Source organism: Tachyglossus aculeatus, chromosome X3, assembly GCF_015852505.1.
Source record: "Tachyglossus aculeatus isolate mTacAcu1 chromosome X3, mTacAcu1.pri, whole genome shotgun sequence".
NCBI lineage: Eukaryota > Metazoa > Chordata > Mammalia > Monotremata > Tachyglossidae > Tachyglossus > Tachyglossus aculeatus.
The window spans coordinates 22,749,468-22,777,005 of NC_052099.1; the positions used below are offsets into that span (position 1 = coordinate 22,749,468).

At 41.3% G+C, this 27,538-nt stretch overlaps 1 protein-coding gene across 3 annotated transcripts in view; it reads right to left on the reverse strand.

Annotated features, from left to right (window-relative positions):
* The window catches only part of TRIO (trio Rho guanine nucleotide exchange factor), a 396,910-nt gene that overhangs the window by 74,659 nt on the left and 294,713 nt on the right, over positions 1-27,538 (reverse strand). For all 3 annotated transcript variants that reach the window (XM_038770376.1, XM_038770377.1, XM_038770378.1), the window contains 3 exons: positions 25,815-25,957; positions 25,186-25,285; positions 11,535-11,778 (listed from right to left, as the gene is read on the reverse strand). In XM_038770376.1, the coding sequence (XP_038626304.1) occupies positions 11,535-11,778; positions 25,186-25,285; positions 25,815-25,957 (487 nt within the window). The remainder of the gene's footprint in view (positions 1-11,534; positions 11,779-25,185; positions 25,286-25,814; positions 25,958-27,538) is intronic.

Consider the following 27,538-nt stretch of genomic DNA (forward strand, 5'->3'; position numbering starts at 1 on the left):
ATCACAGTCATAATCCCCATTTTACAGATGAGACAACTGAGGCCCAGAGAAGTGAAGTGACTTGCCCAAAGTCACACAGCAGACAAGTGGCTGAGGCGGAATTAGAACCCAAGACCTCTGACTCCCAAGCCCCCGGGCTCTTTCCACCAAACCACGCTGATTCTCTATTTAGGAGACTCTATTTATGAGACTCCTTCCAACATCGATAAAAGAACATGGGCATTTATCAGTTGGTTTAGAAAAACTAAAATTCTTACACAAACACACACACAGGCACACACGCAAAACACAAACAACCTTTCAGTAAGTTTAATTTAAGCACTAATGTCTCAGAGGAATAGCATGGCCTAGTGGAAAGAGAGCAGGCCTGGGAATCAGAGCCTAGTCCTGGCTCCGCCAGCAGTCTGATGTGTGACCTTGGGCAAGTCACTTAAATTCTCTGTGCCTCAATTTTCTCATCCATAAAATGGGGATCTAATAGCTGTTCGCCCTCCTACTTACAGACTGTGAGCCCCATGTGGAACAGGGATTTCTGACCTGATTATTTTGTATCCACTCCAGTAGTTAGTACACAGTAAGCACTTAATTACTATTTTTTAAAAAGTGTTTAGATTTTTAAACTTCTCAATTATAGCACTTCTGGTACTTTTGAAGCCAAACCAAATTTTGCATCAGGTTTCACTTTGAATATGGCCCAACCATAATGTTCCATAATGCCCTCCAACTACAGTTCTTTCCTAATAACACTAGTATTTAAGATACTTCAGTGTAGCATTATCAGTATACTATATCATACTGAATCCTTACAAGGTACAAAGGACTACACTAGAGCACTCTAAATTCATTTAGGGTCATCTAATTAGGAACTGCCAAACCTGCTAGATTAATTTTTGTAACATTTTGGATTAGAACTTGTGGGAGGGGCCGGGGGGAGAGAACTTCAAACGCAAAACATCTCATAGAGTAATGGCCCCATTGTGTGACTCCATAATTATAAGCTACATGTAAAACTTTCCTTAATAATAGGTTTTGGATCTAACATTTAGTCTTCAGTACATAGTACACAGGATAGGAACAATTTATTTGTTTCCAATTCCCATTTAAACTCAACATTGTTCAGGTTGACTTCCCACAGGGATTTACATTAGCAGTTTCCATGGCGAATGAGCTCAGTACTTTGCCAGGCTTAATTTTGAGGAATGTTAGGGTTCTCCCTGGGAATCAAACCCTTCTTAAAGCACCACTGTAGGCAGATATAGGGTGCAATTCTCTGAAGAATTATGAAGATTTCAGCCGTATCTAGCTATTAAATACAATTTTCACCCCAGAAACACCAGGCACTCAACCGTGCTTGCTTACACCCAAGCAGTTCTATTCTGAGTGTTCCGAGTGTCCAACCCTGGCTTGGTGAGCCGGGTTGACATTCTTCCTGAGGGGAACAGACATTAACAAGCCCTGCAACCTGCTAAAGCCATTCTGCTTTCAAAACAGGTCCAAGCTACTTCTTCAAAGCCTATGGTTTTGGCAATGGTAATAAGCACAGAAAAGCATGTATTTCCTATGGTATCAGTCCACAGAATTGACTGCTTTATTGAAAATGTTCTGCCCTCCCAAAACTTTCTGAACATTGAATCTGCATCTAAACCAAATGAAAGGACTGTCCCTTCATGGACTTTTGGTCTAAAATTCAGTCTGAAAGTTCCCCAATTAAAAGGGTTAGTAATAATATCACTAAGTTTTGAATGATTAACAGAGAGGGAGAACCTTTTTTTTTATCTTTTTACAGGTGAGGGAGGGGCAATTTGAGTAGGAACAATGATAATCAATCATATTTATTGAGCGCTTACTGTGTGCAGAGCACTGTACTAAGCGCTTGCGAAGTACAAGTTGGCAACATATAGAGACAGTCCCTACCCAACAGTGGGCTCACAGTCTAGAAGGGGGAGAACAGTCTAGAAGGGGAAGAGTCTAGAGAATCTCCAATTTCATCTAATGACGTGCCAGATTCTTTGATTTCCCTTAGTCCACTTGCATGACCAGAAGTCCCCTGTAGTCTCATGGCTGTTTTCATATGGGATCAGTTATACTAGTGGAACAGAAATATCAGCTCTTAGGGCAGATGCCGACATAATAAAGCAAGCTGAATTCTTTAAGCAACAGAAGTTTACAAGTCAGCTATCCCCTTGGAAACCAGTGACAAAGGGAATGGAGATGGACACTATCCCAGGCCTTGGTACATTTCCAAAGAACAAGTAAAGGCCTTTACTGGGATCAAATAAAACAAGCAAGCTGCTCCTCCTCATTATCTAAATGCATACCTTTCAACCTTGATCACCCCTTAGCCGACCAGACCTATAACCTTGAACTCATCTTTCTTCTTGCCCAAAGTCACACAACTGAAAAGTGGCAGAGCAGGGATCAGAACCCATGACCTCTGACTCCCAAGCCCGGGCTCTTTCCACTGAGCCACACTGCTTCTCATATAGCGACAGGACATGAGAAATGCCAACTACTGGGTCAGAGCACTGGTCCAAGCAGCCCAGTATCTTCCGTATCCAACTCAGCATTCTGTTTCTTACAGTTGGCAACCAGGTATCTGAGGGAAAAGTATGATGGCTGCCCCTCTTGGACAAATAGGTGGTGTTTTAAGGACAGATTGGAGAGAATGTGCACAGGAGGGAGACAAGCTTGACCTAAACAAAAATGGCCCTGGGCTGCTGGCATTAAATGAAAAATGTGATGGAATAGTTTTAAAACTCAAAACTGGGGCAAGCCGGTGAGAATAAAAGAGGAAAATACTAATTGGTCATAATGACCTGGAAGCAAGCAACTTGGGGTGCTTGGCGAGGAGGACAAAAGCTGGGTCAGGAAATGGGGAGAAAAGGGAGAATAGTACCTGGAAGGAATCTAAGGAAGCAGCTGAGGTAAATTAAGGGGGCATTCAAGGGGAACAAATTATAGTGCCTAAAGGTGTAAACTGGCAAAAGGCCAAAGATAAAATATACAAATATATAAAATGTGCAAATGCTTTTACAGAAATGCTGAAGCCTAAAAAATAAAATGGATCAATTGGAATGGCTGGTAGTCATATCTGAGACTTGGTGGAAAGAGAAGAAAGTGTGGCTGTAAACTCTCTAAGAGAGATGCAGACAGACAATGAGTCCACAACATTATTTCTTCTCCCCTCTTAGTGGGAGGGGAATATGCCCTTCAACTCTGTTGTATTATACTCTCCTGGGCACTTAGAACAGTGCTTCACAAACAATAAGAATTTAACAAATACCATTTTAAAAAGCACTTAGTACAATGTTTGTACTCAGTAAGAACTCAATAAATATCACTGATTGATTGATTGATTATACATACAAACAACATGATCTGAAATCTGAAATGAAAGGAAAAAAAGCTTACCAGGCAAGAGGAGTACCAGGGAATCCCTCTACTTAGAGATTATATATTTAAACAATAAAAATATTACATTAGGAATATCCTACAGACTACTTAACTGTGATGAGAAATGTGCCAAAAATGGGAGAACAGAAAAACTAGAACAGGAACTAATACTGGGAGGCTTTACATATCCTCAGTTAGCCTGATCGGATAGTTTAAGATGGAAAGTGAAGGTAAAGCTTTGGGAAAGGATAAATTTTCTGGGCATTTAGTTCCAGAATCTGCAGAGAAAGATGATATATGAGAGTTAGGTCTTAGTCATGGAAAGGACTTGGCGAAAGAATTATATGAGATGGAGTCACTTGACAATAGTAATTGTAATGGTATTAAATTTGACATTCTTAATGGGGAGAAAAGGAGGAAAAAAAAAACCATAGTCCAACAGGTCTCAATGATAATTGTTAACTTTCAATATGAAAAAGCTGAAGAGGGTTGTTAAAAAAATCAAGTAACCGTCAAGAAACTTCCATACTGAAGTCCAGATGATTTCCTGAAATTAGGCAAGCCAAAAAATGCAGATGAAGAGTGCTTTGCCGGGAGTGTCAAAGATCTCTAAATTTATCAGCTCTATCAAAAGCAGGAACTGGGAATTAGTGGGTCTAGCAAGTGACCTATATATAAGGTGCCCAAAGATTAAATCATTGATAAAAATCATTAACTGCTAGGTAACTTTGCTAATATTCCTTCAATAATTCCACTAGGACTGAATGGTGCAGTATTTGTTCTATATTTCAGAGACCTGAAGTATTTTAATTTAGAGCTGTGGGCTAAAATATTGTAGGGTAGACCTTTTGTAAATATAGGTTTTTGTTTTGCAAGCTTTGTATCTTTCCTTTCTCACATCAAAATTCTGTCCAAATAAATCACGCTTTCGACAACCCCAAAGAAAATTACAGAGACTGAGATTGCCAGACCTCTCACCAAAGGAGACGAAACTTTCCATGCAGTTGTTAAAGCTAATTAACCCAGGAATTACAAGCAGTCTTCTCAGGTTAATTTTACTAATATGTATTTTCGAGTATTCATGCTGCTCAGCCCCTCCACATAAAATGGCGTTTTCGTGGAGCAGGATTAACCTGGGTCGGCCTACAAACCTCCCCCGAATCCTCTGTGCCTTGTCTTACATTCCAAGTCACTTAGAACACAGATGGAATGCCTGAAAGATTCTCTCAAATCATCAGTATTCAAACTGAATACTGGAAAGGGCAATGAACCAAAGACACACAAAATGTTGATTCAATGCACTACAAACACCTCAATCAGTAAATCCAACTTTTAAAAGACTCCAATTGTTACTGTTCAACAGCGGGCATGTCCTCCCTTTCTAAATGCAGTGTGGTCTAATGCAATGGCTCTGCCACTTGTCTGCTGTGTGACCTTGGGCAAGGCACTTAACTTCTCTGTGCCCCAGTTACCTTATCTGAAAAATGGGGATTGAGACTGTGAGCCCCATATGGAACATGGCCTGTGTTCAACCTGATTAGTTTGTATCTACCCCAGCACTTAGAGTGCCTGACACATAATAAAAGCTTAGAAATATCATTAAAAAAAATGCTGTGACCTGTTCTGACCATGGTATCTTGCATGAAGCAGCCTAAGAATAATGAGGAGGTTCAACTGCAGGCAGACCACAAAGCATGGATCTACATAGCAATACAACCTATGTGCTCAGTTCCTATCAGAAATGACGATGATGATGATGATGGAATTCCCCATCATTAATGATAGATAAGCCTTGGCCTTGGGACCACAGGGCTGAAAGCCTGTGCAGATCAACTGATTACAGTGCAGCACCATTCATCCCCACGTTCCTAAAATAATAATAATTGTGCCACTTGTTAAGCACTAATTATGTGCCGGACTAAGATGCAAGATAATCAGGTCCCACGCTGGGCTCACAGTCTACGTAGGAGGGAGAAGAGGTATTGAATCTCCAGTTTGCAGCTGAGGGAACTGAGGGCACAGAGAAGTTAAGTGACTTGTCCAAGGACACCCAGAAGGTACATGGAGAGCTGGGGTTAGAATCCAAGGCCTCGGACTCCCAGGTTCATGTTCTTTCCACTAAGCCATGCTGCTTTCCTATCAGTCATGACGCAACAGGGGCACAGGATGAAATGAGAGACTAGGTGGGCAGGGATGCAGAACACTGCAAAGTGAGTATGCACTGGTCTTTAGCCACACTAGCCAGCTACCAGGCAAAACCAGGACTACAATCCCACAGCATTTATATACCTACCTTTATGCTCTCCCATTTCTCCCAGCTGTAATTAATTTGAAGGTCAGTCTCCTCCTCTAGACTATAAGCAGAGATCATGTCTCCCAACTCTATTGTACTGTACACTCCTAGGCAGTGAGTACAGTGCTCTGCACACAGTAAGCGCTCAACAAATTACATTGATTGCTTGATTAATAAAACCCAGGTCTCTTGATTGTAAGAGCAGAGAGCATGATGCAAGGCAATAAGGCTTTTAAAGCCATCAACAACCTAAGCTTTCAGCAGGCACTACCACCTCAGGAAGGCAAATGACTTTTGGTTATCGTTTTGCTTTATGGGTACTTCACTACCATCTTTGACCTATGATAAGGGAAAGTTACTCAGAACATCTGTCAAATTCTAATACTTAATGAAAAGCCAAGCCACTCATGAAAGATGAATGAATTCTGCATCATACAAACCCTTGTAACCTCTCGAGGCTCAGCTGCAAGCCAGGCACCAGTCTATTCAGAACATATTCCATTTTCCATTAAGAACTGGTCACTCTCTAATTGAAAGTTTAGTGAAGCTTTTAATAAATATCTATAAAGGAACTCAGGCATTTTTTTCTTATTCTTAATTATCTGTACACAGATTTTAAAATGAATGGGATCTCTCAGGACCTCACATCTGTTACTCCACTTCGATAAAGGTGAGGAAGGAAATGGTTAAGGCCTCCTGACAGAGACAGGAATAGAGAAAAGCGGGCAGGGGCTTGGATATCCTGTTTCACATTTCTAGAGGCTTCTCTGGACTCAGGCACATTTCTTTGTTTCTCTAATCTGCTCTGTGGGATTCCTAACAAAATCAGAGTGAGCACTCAGGAGATTCACAATATGGAATCAGAGGTGGGAGGGGTGGTGGGACAGAGTTGGGGGGGAGAAGGGGGGAAGTGATAATTCAGCTGTGGCTTTATAATCTCCTAGAACTGAATAGATCCTGCAGGACCTTTATCAGTGTGAAGGAAGTGCTGTTTACAGAACTGTAATCTAATTAAAATGTTTGCTATGTAGGAAAGATGCTGACAGGAATAAATCTAACTTTAGAAGTTTCATCTAATTTAAGACCAAGAAAACACCTGGGTACAAATTAACATACCTTATAATTTAGAAGTCTGGCAGAATGAATTCATGTCCAACTCCCTCTCCCTTCTGTGTTGCCTCTGCACTTGGACATTTGGTATTCACCCCAGCTTCACACCCACAGCACTTAGGTACATATTCATATTTTATTTTAAGGTCTGTCTCCCCCTCTACATGGTTAAACTTATTGTAAGCAAGGAACCATGTTTACCAACTTTATCGTATTGTACTCTCCCAAGTGTTTAATACAGTGTCTGCACACAGTGGCACTCAATTAAATAGCACTGATTGATTGATGTCTACACATCAAAGTACTTGTTGAGAGCCTTGAACACCTTACTAAGCTATTGGGAAAGTACACCAGAAGCAAAACACGTACCTCAAGTTACCTCATCTGTAAAATGGGAATTAAGAATGTGAGCCCCTTGTGGGAAATGCACTGCATCCAATCTGACTAGCTTGTATTTATCCCGGCGTATAGCATGTACCTGGCACTTAGTAAGTGCTTAACAAATACCATAAAAAATGAATAAACAGAGACTTGATTCAACAAAATGAAGACCGTTTTGCTTCAAGACACGCAAGCCAACCTAGTTTGCTTACTGCTCATCCCAGCTCATCCCAGACAAGTAGGCTTTTTATAGTACTTGACAACACATTTTTGATTCAGTCCTTAAATTTTACAGTGAGAGAGGCAACTGGGAAACTGCAGATGTTCAAGTATACTTATACTGTGCATAGATTTAGTAGCTCCATCTGGCTGGTGATAGTAGGCAGACAACAATAATTAAAAACTGAAATGGAAAGACTTCTTGTTAACCCTGAAACAGCCTAAGAAGAGTGTTCCCATTCATTACCACAAATCAAGTTGCCCTCAGCAAGACTCAGAGTCTGTTCCTATTGACATGTTCAAGCTAGGTGTTTTTGTGGTTGTCAATCATACATTATTTAAAAGCCAGACTTTTTAATTCATTCTCTAGTCTCATGACACAGAGAACTTTTCTTGAGTACTGCTTGCCTCTGGGGTTTGAAGCCAATAATAATAATAATAATAATAATAATAATAACTATTATGGTATTTGTTAAGCATTTACTATGTGCAAAACACTGTTCTAAGGGCTGGGGTTGATACAAGGTAATCAGGTTGTCCCACGTGGGGCTCACAGTTTTAATCCCCATTTTACAGATGAGGTAACAGGCCTAGAGAAGTTAAGTGACTTGCCCAAAGTCACATAGCTGATGATAAGTGGCGGAGCCGGAATTAGAACCCATGACCCCTGACTCCCAAGGCCGGGCTCGTTCCATTAAGCCACGCTGCTTCTCTAATGTTACCGATGGTGAAACTGGTGATGATGTTGATAGGGCTAATAAGAATGACGTGTGACCGACAATCCTCTCCATATTGTGAGCACGGAACAGTTGTCGCTGGCTGGCTTGTCTCATTTGCTACTTGCGGTGCCTGGTGCTTTTTCCAATAGCCCCTTCTTGGTAGCGTGAACTTGAAGCCTCTGCTCTAATGTTACCCTTCTCTCATTGTTGCGCGTCAACCTAAATTGCGAATGCTGTTTGTTCCCAGTTGTCCCTCGCTTGGCTAAATTTGCTAGGGCTTAGTTCCTTCTTGCCTTATGTGTTTCTTCAGTCCTCTTGGAATAAGGTCCCTTCTCTTCAGTTTACCATTGAACAACTGCTTGGATACACTGCTCTCCATCCTCCTTACACAGTCAACTGTGATGCACAAGTACTGCTTTGATATTGATCGTTTGACAGCTTCCTAAGATCTCACTGTGAGTCAGTCCTGATCTTAAGTATAGAAGATTAGTGGCCCCAGTTGATGAGCTCTAGAACTTGGATTTGGCATGTAGACTTCGGGGTAAATTGGACACTCAAAATGCCAGCTATGAACCATACTTTGTGTAATACTGGGGTAAAAAAAAATCGACTGACATGTAAAGGGCTTATCTTTCACCCTAATGAAGATGATGTACAGGGTTAACTAAAAGTTGGGGCTGCTCAGCAGGAGGTCTTATATAAGCAGAAAGCTCCAGTAGATAATGTACCCTGGACAATGGGCAGGGAATGTGTCTGCTTATTGTTATACTGTACTCTCCCAGCCACTTAGTACAGTGCTCTGCACCCAATAAGTGCTCAATAAATACAACTGAATGAATGAATAGTCAGTGAGGTCCCTTTGATTAGCTCTTGGGGGAGATCAAGAACACTGGGTTGCAAATAACCAATATTTAGCCTATTCATTAAACACAATTAGCATTCCAATTTCACGTGAGTCAATTATTTTTCTCCATTGGGCTGAAATTTTCCACAGCAATCAGCTTGATAGATATTGGCACTATTGCCATGAGCCAATCTAGGTCCTTCAAAGATTTTTTTTTTTTTCCCTCATTGGACTCCATTATCGGGTGAAGCACAGTGTATGTTTCAGAGATTGGTGCACAGCCCCCAGGTTTTCAATCTGTACTGAGTCTCTGCACCACACTGCCTCCCACCACATCACGTCTGGCAAGAATCCCTTTCCTCTGGTGCAGGGTTAAAGGCCGTGAAAGGGAATTTAACATAGGAACACATATTGAATCCATTTTCTAATTTAGAAAGCACATTATAGTGAAATTCCACACACTGAAATCACTGTATAAGGAATATCATATATGTTATTTTAAAGAGAGAAACCAGCTCTTCCTCAATTCCCCTGAGTACAGAGCAAGAGGAAATGGGAAGCTACATGAGGGATTAGGTTAAATATAAGGGAAAATTTCCTGAATTTGAGAGTTTTTAAATGTTGGAATGATTTCCTGAGGGAATCTGGGGATTCTCTCATGGAAGTCCTGAGGAATAGGATAACCTCTCAGCTGTCTTGCTGCAGGCAGAGGCAAGAAGATGTTCAGGATGAACTCTCAAGCGCTTAGTAATCTGCACATAGTAAGCGCTCAATAAATACGACTGAATGAATGAAAAAGCCCCTTCCAACCACATGATTTGACTAAGTGGTGATGACCAGAGCAAGGAGAGGCAGGGGATGTTTCAAGATGAAATCAATGACATAGTTGAAGTGCCTTTCAACTATGTGGCCTGACAAGAGGCAACAGGAAGAGAGGGATGCTTGGAAACGATGCTGGGACATATACAAGGGAAAGAAGTATGGTGATAACTTGCAATAGCAACATTAGTCCTTTTTAACTAAAATTAATATGCTCATACTTTCCATCACAGAAAAGTAAATTCAATAAAAATGGAGTTCACAATCATAATACTACACAAATCGTGCATTCACACAGCGACATCATCTTACTGTGGCAACCCACATTTAGGGCACCAGATTATGGAGTAACATTTTACTCACAATTATCACAGACAAGACATGACTAATGTAAATAAGAGAGGAGAAAAGGTGAAGCTATTCACCCAGCTTGACAAAATGCAAAGTTGATTTAAATTTTAAAAATTAACAGAGCCCTGAAGAAAGATGCCCCAAAGAGTGAGAACAATTGCAATCCCTGACAAAAGTTGTCATTGATGCCACTTCTAACAAATAATACATTCAGGGAGGAGTGGGTAAGATGCTGGTATCTCTGCTGAAATTGGGAGTCCTTCTTAGGAATTAAATCCTTTAATCTGGGATTGCCTGGAGAGTCTTATCCCATCACTCCTCCTATCCTCACACATGAATAAGCATCCAGTCAATTCTCCCAAAACACATATTTGCACTCTGGGTTTTTGATAGACCACTACTGGGTAAATAGGAAACATTCTTCAGATAATGTTCATCTGACTACGAAAAACTCAATACCACCATGTTGGACGATGCATTTGTGTGTATGCCCAAGATGGTGGTCATGGTAGGTACACTCACTTAAAGAGCAAAAAGCTCCCTGAGATATAGAAATGTAATGACTTTCTCCTTACCAAAAAGCTTTGGGAACCAGTTTTAATGTAAAGAAATAGATGATCCAAGACCTCACATTAAAATCAAAGTGTTGAACACAAATTTATTCATTCATTTATTCAATCGTATTTATAGAGCGCTTACTGTGTGCAGAGCACTGTACTAAGCACTTGGGAAGTACAAGTTGGCAACATATAGAGACGGTCCCTACCCAACAGCAGGCTCACAGTCTAGAAGACTACTAGACTTAGTAGTCTTTTTTTTACTACCCCTGAAGAGCTCAAAGCTCACCCCAAACTTACGGAAGGAAAATTTGTCACTGGAAGGAGGTCGGCTCAGTAAAAACTTTATTCAGGAATACCCAAAATCACCATTTCTTAGTTCTAGCAGCCAAGCTAATTACATACACACACACACACACACACACACACACACACACACTCTCTCTCTCTCTCTCTCTCTCTCTCTCTGCCCGCCCACCCCAATTTCCTTCCCCCCTACCCCAGTGCTAGAAAAATAATAACGCTAAGAGAACTGGGCCCCAATTTGCCCTACATTAAAGAATACAAGCCCTGCCTAATATACCTCAATGCTTTCTAGGAGACTTCACACTTCGGCTCCACTTAGCATAACACCCTACCTTTGACATGACCCTTAGGGACCCAAGGCTGAATCAGATTCGATGAGCTGAACAGCCTAGAGATAAACACCCCCAGAGAGAAAGTTTGGCTAGAAACTAATCACAAGGATGAGTGAGTCTCCACTGACAGCGTGGTACAGGGGGTCTTACTTTGATTACTGCTAAGCAGAAGATAGCAGGGGGTTGCCTGGATTTCCAGGGTGCTCCTACCTTTGTGGTTAAAGATTCCCTCCATCTCCATGCTGCTTCTGGAGTGAGCGATGCAGAGGGATCCGCAGGGAACCAGTCCTTCGACTGCGGGCGACCGGTCCGTGGTGCGCACGAGACACCAGTCCGGCTTGTCGTGTGGCCTTTCCAGGACCTCCACGGTCTGGCCGCGGCGGATGGTCAGTTCGTTGCTATTGCATGCTGTGAAGTCATGGATCACAACTGTCAGCTCACAGCCACCGGATAGCTAGGAGAAGACAGAGAAACGAGGGGGTTAATCCTTGCCTGGCAACTATCAACAGATGGAATGTTAGGTGATGAGTCAAGAATCTGGATCCCATTTTCTGTTCTCTCAGAAACTCATTGTGCCTTAGATGCCCTGCCTAAAACATGTAGATTTTTGCCTTTTTACTGAAGACACTGTTGCACATATTTCCCGTTTGTGATGGCAACAGTTCCAATCCCTTCCCTCACACAATGATCTAAGGGTGATGTTATGCTTCTGAGTTTTCTAAGACGAAAAATACTCTAATAATTATTGTCACTGGGTTATTATCATTTATATACAGTTTAACATAGTTGCCCTTCGTATTTGAAGAAGACACCGTTGATGGTGAGGTTCAGTTATGAGTGCATGTGTGACCATGTGTGAATGGCTATACTGATCGAACTGGGGTAAAAAATAAGAATAGAATAGAATGAGAATAGAAATGGCACTATTCCCTCTGATTTGCCACACATCAAATGGGGTTGATTCTCTCAAAATGTTGACACTAGTTCTCAAACTAATCTACATTTGTATGACAAGTAAAACCGCCTTGCTTTTAAATGGAAACTGCATTACAAATTTGAAAAATCGAATGAAAGTGGGACGTGACTATTTTTCACTTGTAGTTTTAACAAACACTTCCTGGTAGTTGAATTGCAATCCACAGTACAACTTTTCATAAATACTTCTTTTATGAATGGCTCTTATTCCTAAATTGCTATTCTACCACTTATTATACTTTTGATAGAACATTTCTTCTAGTTATGTACCTGGTTTCTTAGTGAAAAGGAACACTAGAAGAAATCACTAATCTTGTTTGTCTACTATAGTTTCTTCTAGATATAGCCAATATATCACACACTTAATTCTACTATCAAGTAACATTTCAATGCATGTTTTGTCAAAACCTGATTAGGGAATCAGAGAACAATTTTCTGATAGTGCAGGCCTATCTGGGCTCAGCGTGCCATGTTACCAAAGAAACTGCTGGTGTGCATGCAACAGCAGCAGACAGAATAATAATAACTGTGGTATTTTTTAAGCACTGATTATATTCATTCATTCATTCAATCGCATTTATTGAGCGCTTACTGTGTGCATAGCACTGTACTAAGTGCTTGGGAAGTACAAGTTGGCAACATATAGATTATATGCCCATTACTGTACTAAACGCTGCAGTAGATAGCAAATAAACAGGCCGGACACAGTCCCTGTTCCTTAAGGGGTTCACAATCTAAGTAGGAGGAAGAACAGGAGCTTAATCCCCATTTTACAGATGAGGAAAATGAGGTTCAGAGAGCTTAGAACAGTGCTTGGCACATAGTACATGCTTAACAAATACCATTATTATTATTATTATTAAGTGACTTGCCCACAGTCACAGAACAGGCAAGTGGAAGAGCCACGATTAGAACCCTGGTCCTCTGTCTCCCAGGTCTGGACTTTTTCCACTAGGGCACACTGCTTCTTAACAGATAACATTATCGTTATTATGGTACGGTATAGATGAGTACTACAGTGTGAATTAGCCTTCACGCAAGTTTCACATCATCACAACACTTAACTAGGTGCAGTAATATGTCCAGTGCTCTACATTCGCTCCACGAAAATACTACCCTAAACAAAGTGTAGTGTTCCCTGGGAAAGCATGTAGCATGCATTAATAATGTGCTTCTAGGCTTCAAAAATTTGAACAAAACAGTAAAAATATATGTGATAAACTCAGTAGAGTTACATGATCAAATAGCATGATCAAATCGTGAATTCAATTTGTGTACCTATTTAAGTGCAGTACTTGATTTTCAAAGCAATCTCGTACGCATTTTTGTATAAAGAGAATGACCAGGGCTCTATACTTCATTGAAATGGGCTATAATCACTCTATTCAAGTCTTCCAGAACTTTCTGGAAGAAGAGAAATGATTAAACCTGGTAAACCTTAGAGAAGCAGCGTGGCTCAGTGGAAAGAGCGCCGGCTTGGGAGTCACAGGTCATGGGTTCGAATCCCGCCTCCCCCACATGTCTGCTATGTGACCTTGGGCAAGTCACTTCACTTCTCTGTGCCTCAGGTCCCTCATCTGTAAAATGGGGATTAAGACTGTGAGCCCCACATGGGACAACCTTATCTCCTTGTATTCCCCCCAGCGCTTAGAACAGTGCTTTGCACATAGTAAGCGCTTAACAAATGCCAACATTATTATTATTAAACCTTGAAACCTTATTTCCAAGAAAGAGCTCTGTAAGTAATACAGACATTGTGAAAGAGTACTTTTTATGGTATGTGTTAAATGCTTACTACATGTCAAGCACTGTTCTAAGCACTGGTGTAGATACAAGTCAATTAGCTTGGACGAAGTCTCTGTCCTATATGGACAATCTAAATAGGAGGGAGAACAGGTATTAAATCTCCATTTTATAGTTGAGGAATTTAGGCACAGAGAGGTGAAGTGACTTGCCTGAGGTCACACAGCAAACAAGTGGCAGAGTGGGATTTGAACCCAGGTCCTCTGACTCCCAGACCTGTGCTCCTTCCACTAGGTCATGCTGCTTTTTAGTTATACATGTATCCATGAGTACTGAAACAACTATATCTTGTTAACTCTGAAAATATTGTTATGTTTATCTCATCCACTAGAGTGTAAACTCCATTTGGGCAGGAAACGTCACTTTTTTGTTTGATTCTTCCCAGGTGCTTCCTATGGCACACTGTACCCAGGAGGAGTTCAATAAATGCTATTACTCTTACTACTAATAAAACTTTCTGGAAAATTACAGAAAACGGTTCCACAGGAAAGCTGGAGGATTGACAGAACTTCTGAGTTTTCATTTTTGCTAGGTAACAACAAAAGCAACTCTATCATATACCTGGTTCATCTGCATCTTAGAAAAGTGATCTACTCTGCTGAATCAGTTATTGATGCCATCAGTCTCTAGGATTAAGACTGAAATGCAATTTAAAAGTGATCTTCGGGAGATTTCTCTTCCCAGTTTATTCAGACAGAATGTAAACCTGCTGTGGGCAAGGAACATTACTTTCCCATGCACTGACTGCAGTCTTGAAATACTTAGAACTTGAGGCAAAAAGCAGAATCACTGGCTTTTCCAGGGAAATACATGTCAAATGCAACTGGATCTTATCAAGTTCCCCTTCATGATCTGCATTCCACATGGACTCATTTCTTTCCTTTTCCAAACCACAGGACATAACCCTTGAATGGGAATCTGGACTATCTGGACAAATGGAATTACTTCCCCCATGAACCCTGGCAACTTCCTGACTTGACTAATCCCACATATGCATGCATTTGTACCATTCTTTTCCTTTTTACTACAATTACAAAGAGACAATCAGCCAATCCTGTCAGTTCCCTGACCAGAAATCTCCAGGCTCCCTTAAGTAAGTCTCAGTTATGGGGAACATAATTTCATAAGACAGCACCTTGTCACTCCCGAGGACATCTCACTTTCCCCCTCCAACCACTCCCTTCCTGTCTCTTTTTCAGAGCCTCATTATCTTTCATAATGCTCAAATCCATGCTAAAGGGTTTTCCAGGGGGAGCGGGAGGGAAAGGAAGGGGTCGCAAAAGAGGGGGAATTAAGAGCTCACACTTGTTTTCTGGCATTGATTTTACAGCTCTCCTCAGAGTAAATCAAAAGCAATTGAAAACAGCAGGGCACTTAGAATGTAAAGGAAAAAATCAGTCCTATTCAAACATCTCACGTTGTTAGATTATTGTGGTGACCAAGTCCAGTTTTCATTTTCAAGTGGCTGCTCCAGTAAAAATTCAGCACTGGATGCTTTTAGGTCTGGTATTTATTTTCATTTTCATTCCTGGGATGCCCCACCCCACACGACTTTTCGTTCAGAGAAGCAGCATGGCCTAGTGGATAGAGCACAGGTCAGTCAGAAGGACCCGGGTTCTAATCCCAGCTCTGCCAAATGTCTTCTGTGTGACCTTGGGCAAGTCACTTCACTTCTCTGTGCCTCACTTGCCTCATCTATAAAATTGGAATTAAGATTGTGAGCCCCATGTGGGACAGGGACTATTTCCAACCCAATTATCTTGGGTCTATCCCAGGACTTAGACTGTGCCTGGCACATAGTAAGCACTTAACAAATATCATCATTATTATTATTATTATTATTCTGCCACCGAGTTCTGCAGAATGGATGCGGTGACTGAGATTCCACATGGACTGGGGAGGGGAACGGGAAGGCTCAGGAGCCAGCGGGAACAAGGAATCAGAAAAATGCTCCCAGTTCGCCTGAGCTCAGCGTGCTTCCTCAAAATGGCAGGATGCCTCTGACAATGTTGCATTTCAGCTGAAAGCAGGGAGCCAATTTCCACAGGTAGCCAAAAGGGTGCTCTGCAATCAAAAACAGTGCAGCTCTTTTTGAGCAGGAGTTGCTTAAGAATTGTGAGACAAGGCGGCCAAAGGGAAAATAGCCCCAAGAGATAAAGCCAACCAATATGTCAGCACATGAGAAAGTCTTTGTGTGTGCCCAATGAGGCCAAGACTGTGAGTACTAGAGAAGCAGCGTGGCTCAGTCGAAAGAACATGGGCTTTGGAGTCAGAGGTCATGGGTTCAAATCCCAGCTCTGCCAACTGTCAGCTGTGACTTTGAGCAAGTCACTTCACTTCTCTGGGCCTCAGTTACCTCATCTGTAAAATGGGGATGAAGACTGTGAGCCCCCCATGGGGCAACCTGATCACCTTGTAACCTCCCCAGTACTTAGAACAGTGCTTTGCACATAGTAAGCGCTTAATAAATGCCATCATTATTATCATTATTACCACCTTGGTTTTTGTTGATAATAATGATGATGATGATTATGGCATTTGTTACGTGCTTACTATGTATCAACCACTGTTCTAAGTGCTGGGTAGATACTGGTTAATCATGTTGGACATCTTTTCTATCCCACATGGGACTCGTAGTCTAAGTAAAATGGAGAGTAGGTATTTAGCCCCCATTTTACAGTTGAGGAAACTGAAGCACAGAGAAGTTAAGTAAATTATTCAAGGTCACACAGCAAGTTATTGGAAGAGCCGGGATTTAGAATCCAGGTCTGTGATCTTTCAACCACATAAGTACCCATGGGTGAATTTCAACATCAGTTGTTTTTTGCATATGAAGGACAAGTTACTTTTTCAAAATACATATTTGCAAAGGGCTCCAAAATTTGCCTTTGTACCTATAAGCTTCACCTGAACAAGGCCTACTTCTTTCTGCACATTTTGATAGTATTAACTAGCAGTAATAAAAATAGAAAGTATCTCAAGCTGAGCTCCTTTAGAAATAATATCACAAAGACTGTCCAACCTCAACAACTGAACACTGCAAGAGCTATTATAGCTTTCCAAGTTCTCCAACAAACCAAACCCATGAAGCGCAGGAAGAATGAAGTTAACTCTCTTTTACCCCTTCCCTCTCCTCCCCACATCTTGCAACCTTGTTAGTGCAACTGAAGATCATCAGATCTGCTAAAAATGATCACACTTGCTGTGGATGAAACACTGTTCATCTGTTCGTTAATTAGAGGAACAAGGAATTGTCAGGGTTCTCGGCACAGAAAGTACATGCTTTTCCTCCTTCATATTTGGTCCTTGATTAGAAGAGAAGAAAAAAAAAACTATTCTGCCACAAAAAGATTCTGTGTCTAATCAGAGCACAAGTACTGGCTGTAACAAGGGATCTCTCCTACTGAGGGCTTTGCATCATGGCATGTTCGTGTTCCTTTTATCAATGATATCACAACTTATCAATGTGGCGTGCTGTTAGAAGGAAGCTTAAATTTCAAGAGAAGTATTAACTTTTTATTTTAGAAATAATAGTGAGAGACCTGGTTTGAATTATTTAGGGTGGAGAAGTATTCAATTGATGGGGAAGAGCCCTAAGAGCAAGGGGAGCCTGTCAATGATTTGCCCACGTAGGTACAGATTGTCCTCTTGTGAATTGCTCAGCTCCAAGGGTCTGGAGTTCATAAGGGAGGACGGACATTCTGAAAGCTATTATTTTAAAGATCAGTTTCAGGTGGGTGTCTTTTGCCAGTTTTCGGAGGAAAAGAAAGAACAAACCAGTAGGGGTGGGTGGGAGGGAAAGAGGGGATGGGGACAACCAAACGAAAGCCATTTCTACCCACATTGAAGAACAAAGCATACTGTGACTCATGAACAATTATATCCTGCTGCCTCTGAGCCTGCTCAGCCATTTAGAAACCTTGTAAAAGTGCTTACGGAGCAATGCTGGTTTCGTGCAGTGTAGACCAAGAAAAGGGGATTGCTTGGCAAAAAGGTATTAACCAAGAGGGATGTATTCTTGGCAGCAACTATTGAAGAATGGCTCCCCATGGCAGCTGGTATAGTTCTTAGCATAAATACCGTGGTGCCCCCCTTCCTTTCCTGATCCCTCACTCACCCACCCTACACAGGTGGGCTTCAGGCACACAGCAGCAATAGCAGCAAATCTTAATAGGAACACCCGTGGAGCAATGATTTCTACACCCACATCTAATCTGCATCAATCAGGCCAATTTCAGAGAAACTCATCCCCTTTTAGTTGTTAAAATGATGGACTCTTTTCCTGCTTCACTGGAGAAAAGAGTATTTGTTCTGGCATTCATTTCAATACTTCCGGCTCCAGGGTCAAAAGCTAAGAATTATTTCCTAAAATCATCCCAGGCTTAAAGGGCTGAAAAACCTTCTCGTGAGCGGATAACTTTCAAGAGAATACAATCAAATGATGTGTCAATTTCTCCACCATTTATAGATGTAGTGTTGCACAATTAGCCTATTCCCTGGTCTTCCTGATATGGGTTGCTTGAGAGAACTTTGATAATTCTATAAATGCAAATAACCACCTGAGGTAAGTTTTTGCAGGGGATCTCAAATATTTGCTTCAATTTTAGCATGCACATGTAAAAGATTCTCCAAAACATTCACGCTCCCGGATATGATCTCACTTTCAGGAACGTCATGTTTGACCCAAATGACAGAGCCACACTTTACACTGCACTTGGGCCGAAGAGAGAGGGCTGCTGGGGCTTCAGAAAAACTTACAAGTTAGAGTTACACAGGTCACCTTCTGGGGAACTAGTACGTGCTTCGCTGTCACTAGCAGGACCACGTTAATGACAATTTTCTTTTATGAAAGCAGGCTGAGCTGAAAATAGCACATGTCCAATCAATCAATCGTATTTATTGAGTGCTTACTGTGTGCAGAGCACTGTACTAAGCGCTTGGGAAGTACAAGTTGGCAACATATAGAGACGGTCCCTACCCAACAGTGGGCTCACAGTCTAGAAGGGGGAGACAGAGAACAAAACAAAACATATTAACAAAATAAAATAGAATTGATATGTACAAGTAAAATAGAGTAATAAATACGTACAAACATATATACATATGTACAGGTGCCGTGGGGAAGGGAAGGAGGTAAGGTGGCGGGGATGGAGGGGGGAGGAGGGGGAAAGGAAGGAGGGGGTTCAGTCTGGGAAGGCCTCCTGGAGGAGGTGAGCTCTCAGTAGGGCCTAAGGGTGTGGTGAGGGTTCAGTCAGGTATTAAACACATATGTGGTTATGTGTGGAGTGGGGTGACAATGGAGTGTTTTGGTTTCATCGATCAATTGGATTTACTGAGTCCATACTGTGTGCACTGTACTTAAGTGCTTGGGAGAACACAATGGAGTTGGTAAAAACAACCCCTGCCCACAGTGAGTTTACATGCATTAAAATAAAATAGAAAAAATAGGTTTGTTGGGGTAAGCTAAAGATTGAGATTTGGACAGAAACTTGCAGGTATCATGCTACGTGAGATCGATAAAACATTTTATGTAGGAAAATTTAATTGGAGGGAAAAACTGCTTTCTGAGCCTTTAAATTTAACAAGTATGGGAGGGCTCCACATAGGTTCTACTAAAACCACATGTCTCTGCACACAAACTCTCAAGGAATGCATATTAAAAATCGGTAAAAAATAATATGGTGAGGGAATGTTTACATTTCAAATTGTTAGGCTTAAATAGGTTGACAGTAATTCTTTTAACCCAATTGCTTTTAAAGCATAAAATGCAATTCCTCCAGTCCCAATCAACTTCCTGTAAAACATAATTTTCGGTACTTCTGAAAAAGCACCTACAATTCCAACTCACCAAATCCATTTTATTGCCTCATTCTCAAAGTGATTTAAACACTGGGTTTTCAAACGCACACATACACCTGGCAGCTTAAGAGCCTAAGAGCTCCCATGCCAAATTTCAACCTCAAGTGAACTGCAGGAACTGAGTTATAATTCCATTAAAACTAAGGGCTGTATCACCTTCAATCTAGCAAGCCAGTTTAAGAACTGCAATCCTGCTGACATAAATTGATTTTTACATAGTCTAAGCTGATTGTTTCATCATGCCACCAGTTTTTGTTTATCTGCAATTTTTTTACTTGTATTATGGCAATAGTCTCTAGTAATCGAATAATATCCCATCTCACACAAGTTCTTTTACACACTTCTATCACTCACTCACACACACCCACACAGCTAAGTGTATATGTGGGCTTCTACACAAATAATCCAACAGTCTGGTTAGTGTGAGACAACAACTGCTACACTGCCCATCGTCCAGATATGAGTTCTGACAAAAATACGGTGAGTCAATCAACCTGAGCCCACAGAGGGAAAAATATTCCAGTAAAGAAAATGCCTTATGCTTTCAACTATTTTCTTCTTCCACAAACCCCCAGATCATTACAGCAAACACTAATATTTGTGATTAAATTGGATTATTTGAATTATACTTTAATACTCTTATAATGCTTGCAGATCTCTAGGCCAACCAAGGATGGACTTAGTCGCTTCCTCTTATCATACCTTCCATAAATGTACATTCTTGCAAAAAATCCTCATTAAGGAAAACTCCTGCTGTCATGCTCCTGGTGTCCAATATTGTGTGCAAATGTACAAGTTTCTTCCAACACCATGAGAAACCACAGTCAAACAAGCTCATGTTATGGAATAACACTCCTTAATCCCTTACCAGCATTCTGGCAAAACCACGTAGTGAAAGCACATGCTATGGCATAACGGAATGTACACCAAGTCTTTTTTTTTCAAGGAGGGATTGGATTTTATGTTGCAGCTGATACTCCACAATGTTTTAAATATTGGGTCACTGTGTTTTAGAGGCTTATGTTGACTTTAGCCATTGCCCAACTTAATTTTACTCAATTGTGAGATTCTATGATCTGGAAGATGGGTGGGGTGCATGCAGCAAGGATTCTATTTATGGTTTTGACCCGTCTCCTTGGGTGGTTTTGGATGCGTAATCTATCCTCTCTCCCTCTGCCTGTTACCTCGTCTCTAAAACACAGATGTCGTCATCTCCCCCTTCCCAACTTCAGGGAAATAGCCTTAGGACAAATGAGCTAAGATCTGGTAGGATTTTGCACTCTTTGGGGATAATACACTGTTACAGAGGACCTGTCCTTTTGTAAACAAGTATTATGAAAAATGGCAGAAAGAGGGCTCACCGTGGAGGCATTCAGTCCCAGAGTTTACTAGGATGAGCAAAGAAAAAGCATTTTTTTCAAATGATGTGTTCAGAGAAGAAAACCAACACTCAGGCTGTTTGGTTCCTTCTTATCTGATAGGTCCCTGCTCTGACCCGCTGACCACTTGATCTTCTGGGAACCAGAGGGTCTTTGGCAGTTAGTTCCTCCCTGGAAACTTTTTTTTTCTTTTCCCAGCAGCACTTTGAACATCATCTGAGAATTATTAGAAGTCCTGGCTGAAATCCCCTTTCTTCCGGATTTTCTCCAACAGACTGCAGCAGAAATGAGGCCGGGTTTCTCCCAAGAACAGGCCTATAAATCCTAAATCATGCATGGGAAGAGCCAGCCTGACTGGTTTCCTGCCCAGTCAGCCTCCGACAGCCACTTTATTCGTCTCTACATTTCTAATGCTTGAATTTATTCAGAGAAGCTGTCACCGGCACCAAATTAACACTTGCCTTAAATAGAGTAGATTTGTTTTGGTTTCTGGATATAACGGTCTCATCTCTGAAATCGGAGAATTAACTTTTCTCACTTAGCTTTCCACCTTCCTTTGTGAAAGAACAAGTTTGATAACGATTACCTATTCAAAATCATTCTCTCCCAAAAGAGAATACAGGTTTATTAGGCCACTTGGTGAAAATCATGAAGAGAAAAACCACAAATTAGAATTTCATTCACTGGCCAATATGCATGATGTTATGAGCAAGAATGTGGGTGGAAGCCAGCACATTTCATCCTCTTCCTAAGGCCTCAGAGAAGCTAGGGTTGAGAGAGGGTGAACAAATTCCAGAACTCATTTCGCTTTGTGTGGGCTACTCAATCTCATAAAATTCAATCCCTCCCAGGAACAGAAAACAAAGTCCAAGGGGCCATTGTTAGAGTTCTGATGTTAGGATAACTCCCTTCAGTTGACAACTAAAAAATTCAAGTAACCATCTGAGGGTTTAAAGAAAAGTACCTGGATATAAAAATACCACTTTTTAAAAATGGATCTACAGAATCATTCCTTGAGTAAGACTGTTAAGCCTGTTGAGAGCCTTAAATTAAGAACTCCGACGGAAGTCACGTTTGTCCTGAGACCCACCAGACAAGCATCTGGAAGCAGCTTTCAAAAGGCCCAGGCAAATTAGGCAATAGTTATAGAAGTAGAGGTAATCCTACAGGAACTCTGAAAATATGGTTTCATTTAAATCAGTAGAATTCAATTACTCAACAACAACAACCTAAAACTTGTAAAAAAGAAAGAGAAGGCAATATTGAACACTGAATTACTCCTTATCCTTCTTTCCAAGAAGATTCAGCTCCCTGCAGTGAAATAATTAAATTCTGTACACTAATAATAATAATGGCATTTATTAAGTGCTTACTATGTGCAAAGCACTGTTCTAAGAGCTATGGAGATTACAAGGTGATCAGGTTTTCCCGGGGGGGGGGGGGGGGGGGGGGGGGCGGGTTAACAGTCTTAATCCCCATTTTACAGATGAGGGAACTGAGGCACAGAGAAGGTAAGTGGCTTGCTCAAAGTCACACAGCTGACAGTTGGCGGAGCCAGGAGTTGAACCCATGACCTCTGAATCCAAAGCCCGTGCTCTTTCCACTGATCCACACTGCTTTTCTAATATTCTCCATAACATTCAGTGTTAGTGATCACCCCACCTATTGGGTATCTTTGGAAGTTCAAAAAATGCAGCATCTTAATGTTAATAAATGCATTTTTGTTAAGATTCCAATCTATACAATATTACAAAGAAGCTCTATGGCTATTAGCAAAGCATTAGAAGGTATAGAAGATAAAACCTGATTGAAGATGCTGAGGGGAGACACTACTGAAGCTTACAAAATCATGAAAGGTGTGGGTGGGGGCAAACACAGAATTGGCTGTTCACCAAATTCTACCAAACACATCAAATTAAGAAGGTTCCACTTAACCTTGAATATAGCATGTTGAAATCAAATGGAAAACTGTTCCACCTTGTGGGTGGTAGTATACAGAATTTGTAACCACACATGTAGTCTGAAAACATCAATAGGTTCACGGAGATTTGAAAAAATTCATAGACAAGAACTCCACAGAGGCTATTGGAGGGAAAGTTATGGCAATGAGAGGGCTCAATCTATCAATCAATGGTATTTACTGAGTGCTTACTAGGTGCAGAGCACTGTAATAAGTGCTTGAAAGAGTACAGTACAACAAAATTAGCAGACAGATTCCCTGCCCATAACGAGCTAATTGCCTAGAAAGAGAAGAAACTCTTACCTCCAGACTGTAAGCTCACTGTGGGCAGGGAATGTTTCTGTTTATTGTTATATTGTACTCTCCCAAGCGTTTAGTACAGTGCTCTGCCCAAAGAAAGCCCCCAATGAATATGACTGAATGAAAAAAAGAAGAGAATGCAAAAATTGATAAATAAGGGCTTAAATTACTGTGTATAAATCAAAGTATTCTGGGAGGTGGGAGTGCATAAGTGTGAAGGTGGGAAAAAGTGATGAGGGAAAGGTGTTGTGAAGAAGCTTGGCCTAGTGGAGAGAACCCAGGCCTGGGAGTAAGAGGATCTAGTTTCTCATCCTGGCTCCACCATTTATCTGCTGTGTGACAAGTGTCAGGTCAGTCACAGTACCTGTCCTCCCTCCTACTTAACTTGACAGCCCCAGGATGGACAGGGACTGTGTCCAACCTGATTAAATTATATCTACCCCAGTGCTTAGAACAGTGCTTGACATGTAAGCACTTAATGAATACCATAATCATCACCATCATTATCAAAATCAAAAGAAATAAACAAGGAAGTGTTTTACATACACACACGATAGTTCATGTTGGATTATTGGAAGGAAAGGCTAAAGATGTTGGGAGGGCACATCTACTGCCAAAGAGGACAATGGTCACCCTGTTTCTCCAGCCTCCTTTGGCACCTCTGCTGGAGAAGGGAATCTTGGCTCCCTCCTGGACTCTTTCCAGCTCAATGGGGTAGGACAGGTCAGTTGCTTCCAGTCCCAAAGTTCTGAAGGTAAAACCAATCCTGACGCCCTCCTGGTGCCAAATCTGTGGAGTGATGGCTCCACACAGAGGGGGAAACTATGCTACGGAGCCACCTTAGGTATCAAGAAGGGCCAGATCTAGCTCCTAAATCCTGCGCTTCCCAATTCCTGCCTATTTCAGCTCTTTCCTCTGTTTGGCTACTTTGACTCTGCCAATGTCATTTTCTTCCTTTTTCCCCCCACCGTGAGGTAGGATGGGGCAAGGTGATGGAGAGCTTTGAAGCCAATAGTGAGGAGTTTTTGCTTAATACAAAGGTTGATAGGCAACCACTGGAGAGTTTTGAGAAGTGGAGTGACATGCCCAGAACATTTCTGAAGAAAGATAATCTGGGCAGCAGAGTGAAGTATAGACTGAACTGGGGAGAGACATAAGGTTGGGAGGAAAGGATGCTGATGCAGTAATCCAGTCGGGATAAGTTGAGTGGTTGTAAAACATTCAGGATCTCATTTTATGAACCTGGGATGGAGCCTATGGTGCTTAAGATCAAAATGTTGACTTAGGTGCCCACTTGGCCCTCATTATACCCCCAAGCTAAGTTGTAAGATTTCCTGGAAACCTGCATCATGAAGGTACTGACAAGCATATCAGTGGTAGCAGTAGCAATCACTTGGAAACTGGGAATGTAAGTGATGATCAGCAGCGGCCTGATGATTTTGACAGCCACTGGATGTCGGTGAGACAGACAGAGCGATCTGATAGCTTGTCTTGTATTATTCAAATTTGGCTTAAATATCCTGTAACTGTAGACTCCTTTCTATGCTCTTGATAATAAAAAATGAAAATGATATTCATAACCTACCTTGTCACTGTCCAGTGTGTTCTGAGAGGTTCGGGAAGCAATTGAAATTGTATCAGGTTGACTGCTGCCCTCTCCCTGACTATCCAGGTCCTCTCCGTCCCTGAGAAATGGTGGATCAAAGTCAGTCACTAGCAATCATGACTTTTTTTCCCCAAACACTAATTCTGTGATATATCTGTGATTCTTATGGGAAATAATGGACATTTAAAAAATCCAAATATATGAATAGTCTTACAATGCATGATATGTGAAAAAAGATAGTGGTTCCTCTGTTACTGCTAGCCAATTAACAAGAAAAGCTACCCCCCAAATTAAATTCATTATATTTGAAAATGATCATGTGAATAAATATAGGGGAATTTATATAGCTTGATAAAAATGCTGCCAGACACTTCTGGGAAATGTAACGAATGTACCCAGTCCCTAGCAGCTCAAACACAAAATAGCAAGCCAAAATACTCCAAAGAACCTACGAAAACACAGGATCGAACCCCGTTTCTACCTTTGGTGCTGCCATAATGCATGTCTTCACTATGCATTTTGACTAGAAAATTGCTCTCTGAGAGAACTACCTAAGCGAACAAACAGCCCGGGGTTTGGAGAGGAGGGAGAGAACCCAAACAACTAACCTTCTTCCCTTCTGTTTAGCTGTTGGTGCTGTTTTGGGGATATGAATTGGCTCTTTCAGTGCTCCTTTCAAATGAATCGTCCTTTCCTGTATCACCTCTCGAATGTGTTTGATCCAGTCTTGTTTATTTTCTATGCTGGAAGCCTTGGAAAGGGAATGAAAATTAATATGACAACTCAAAGGAGACTTATTTCTGAATACTTTAAATGCATGCATACCTCCAGTTTCCTATTAGCTTCAAAATCAACTTTTAGGAACACAGAAACTGAATTCCAGATTTCCTTCTGGGGCTGGACAAGAAACCCTTATTTTCCAACCTCCGGGTAGTAATTCTGACGAGAATGGATCCGTTTTGGCTTCAGATGTTTGCATTATAGCAGCCATCAAAGAGGTTGGGTGCAGCCAGCTCACAACCTACCATGGCCGCAACCCAGGCTCTTTATCACCAACTGGCACCTGGGCCCTCAGAGCAAGACCTAGAGGCTTGTAAAAGCTCCCTAGTGCAGCCTACCCAGCAGTATGTGCCAGGCTCTCCCTGGCAATTCATTCTGCTACTAACACGAACTGCAGAGCTCTGTGAAACTCCCTTAAGGCCCTGCTTCCTGTTTCAGAGAAGACCATGGGAAATGTTTGGAGAAACTGACCCCCTGCATGTTCAACATTTCTCCTTCCAAGTGTTTCTGACATCTGCACAGAGAGCATCTCTATTCCTCAAGTGCCTGCCTCCAAAACACATAATCCTCCTGTGGCATGCGAACCATTTCCGGCAGAGATCAATGTCACAAACTGGATATGACATCAGACTGTTAATATGCAGGAATAAACGATCCTCTTTTTATATAAATATACTGCAAAAAAACCCAGAACCCAATATTTTCCCTCAGTATTTCAGTATTCTATTTCCTACCTAGAATACTGATATCCTGGTTCAGACCATTTGGAAGCAGAGAAAGACCCAAGTTTGAAAAGAAAATGTTTAGATGAAAACCAGGAAGCAAAGAATTGAGGTGGGTTTGGAAAATCAGAAAGGCTTTTATTCAAAAAGGGGTAAATAAATGAGAATTTAAGCTTCTCAAAACTTGATAAATTAAGAATCTTTGAATAAAAAGAGGTGGCAATTTCCCACAGGGATAAATGAAAAGGGACTACCCAGTGCCCCAGATTCCAATGATCCTAATATGATAAGCGAAGGAAGTACTCTTATAAAAGTAGTATAATGGCAAATGTAAGATTTTGTTTAAGATGAATGGACACAAATATACACATATTTCCATACCTTACTGGGAAATATAGCCACTTTTTATTTTGAGATCTGTTATCAGGGACACTTGTAACAAACATCTGAAAGCAGCCTCCTGGACATTTATGACTCAGTCACTACCAAGGGTGACTGGAAAGTCCCACACCAAGTCCTCTAGAGAGCTCACTTGTGGTCAAAGATACTGAATTCTCTTATTACTCTTTATATTTTCTTCAACGTAGACTTATACAAAGATTTGTTTTCTAATGACTGTGCCCCAGATGCCCTACCCATACCTACTTAAAATGTGTGACGGTATCTTCCAAAAAAACTTTATGAGGTAAATGAAATCAATGGCCAGTTTTAACGGCCCAGTGAGATTGTAGTCCTCCTTCCTTGGCAGAAGACAAGATGGGCTGTGACATAAGTGCTAAAGTATGTACTTGGCCATTTCCTTTAGCATGCAATGATATGCCTACCCAATG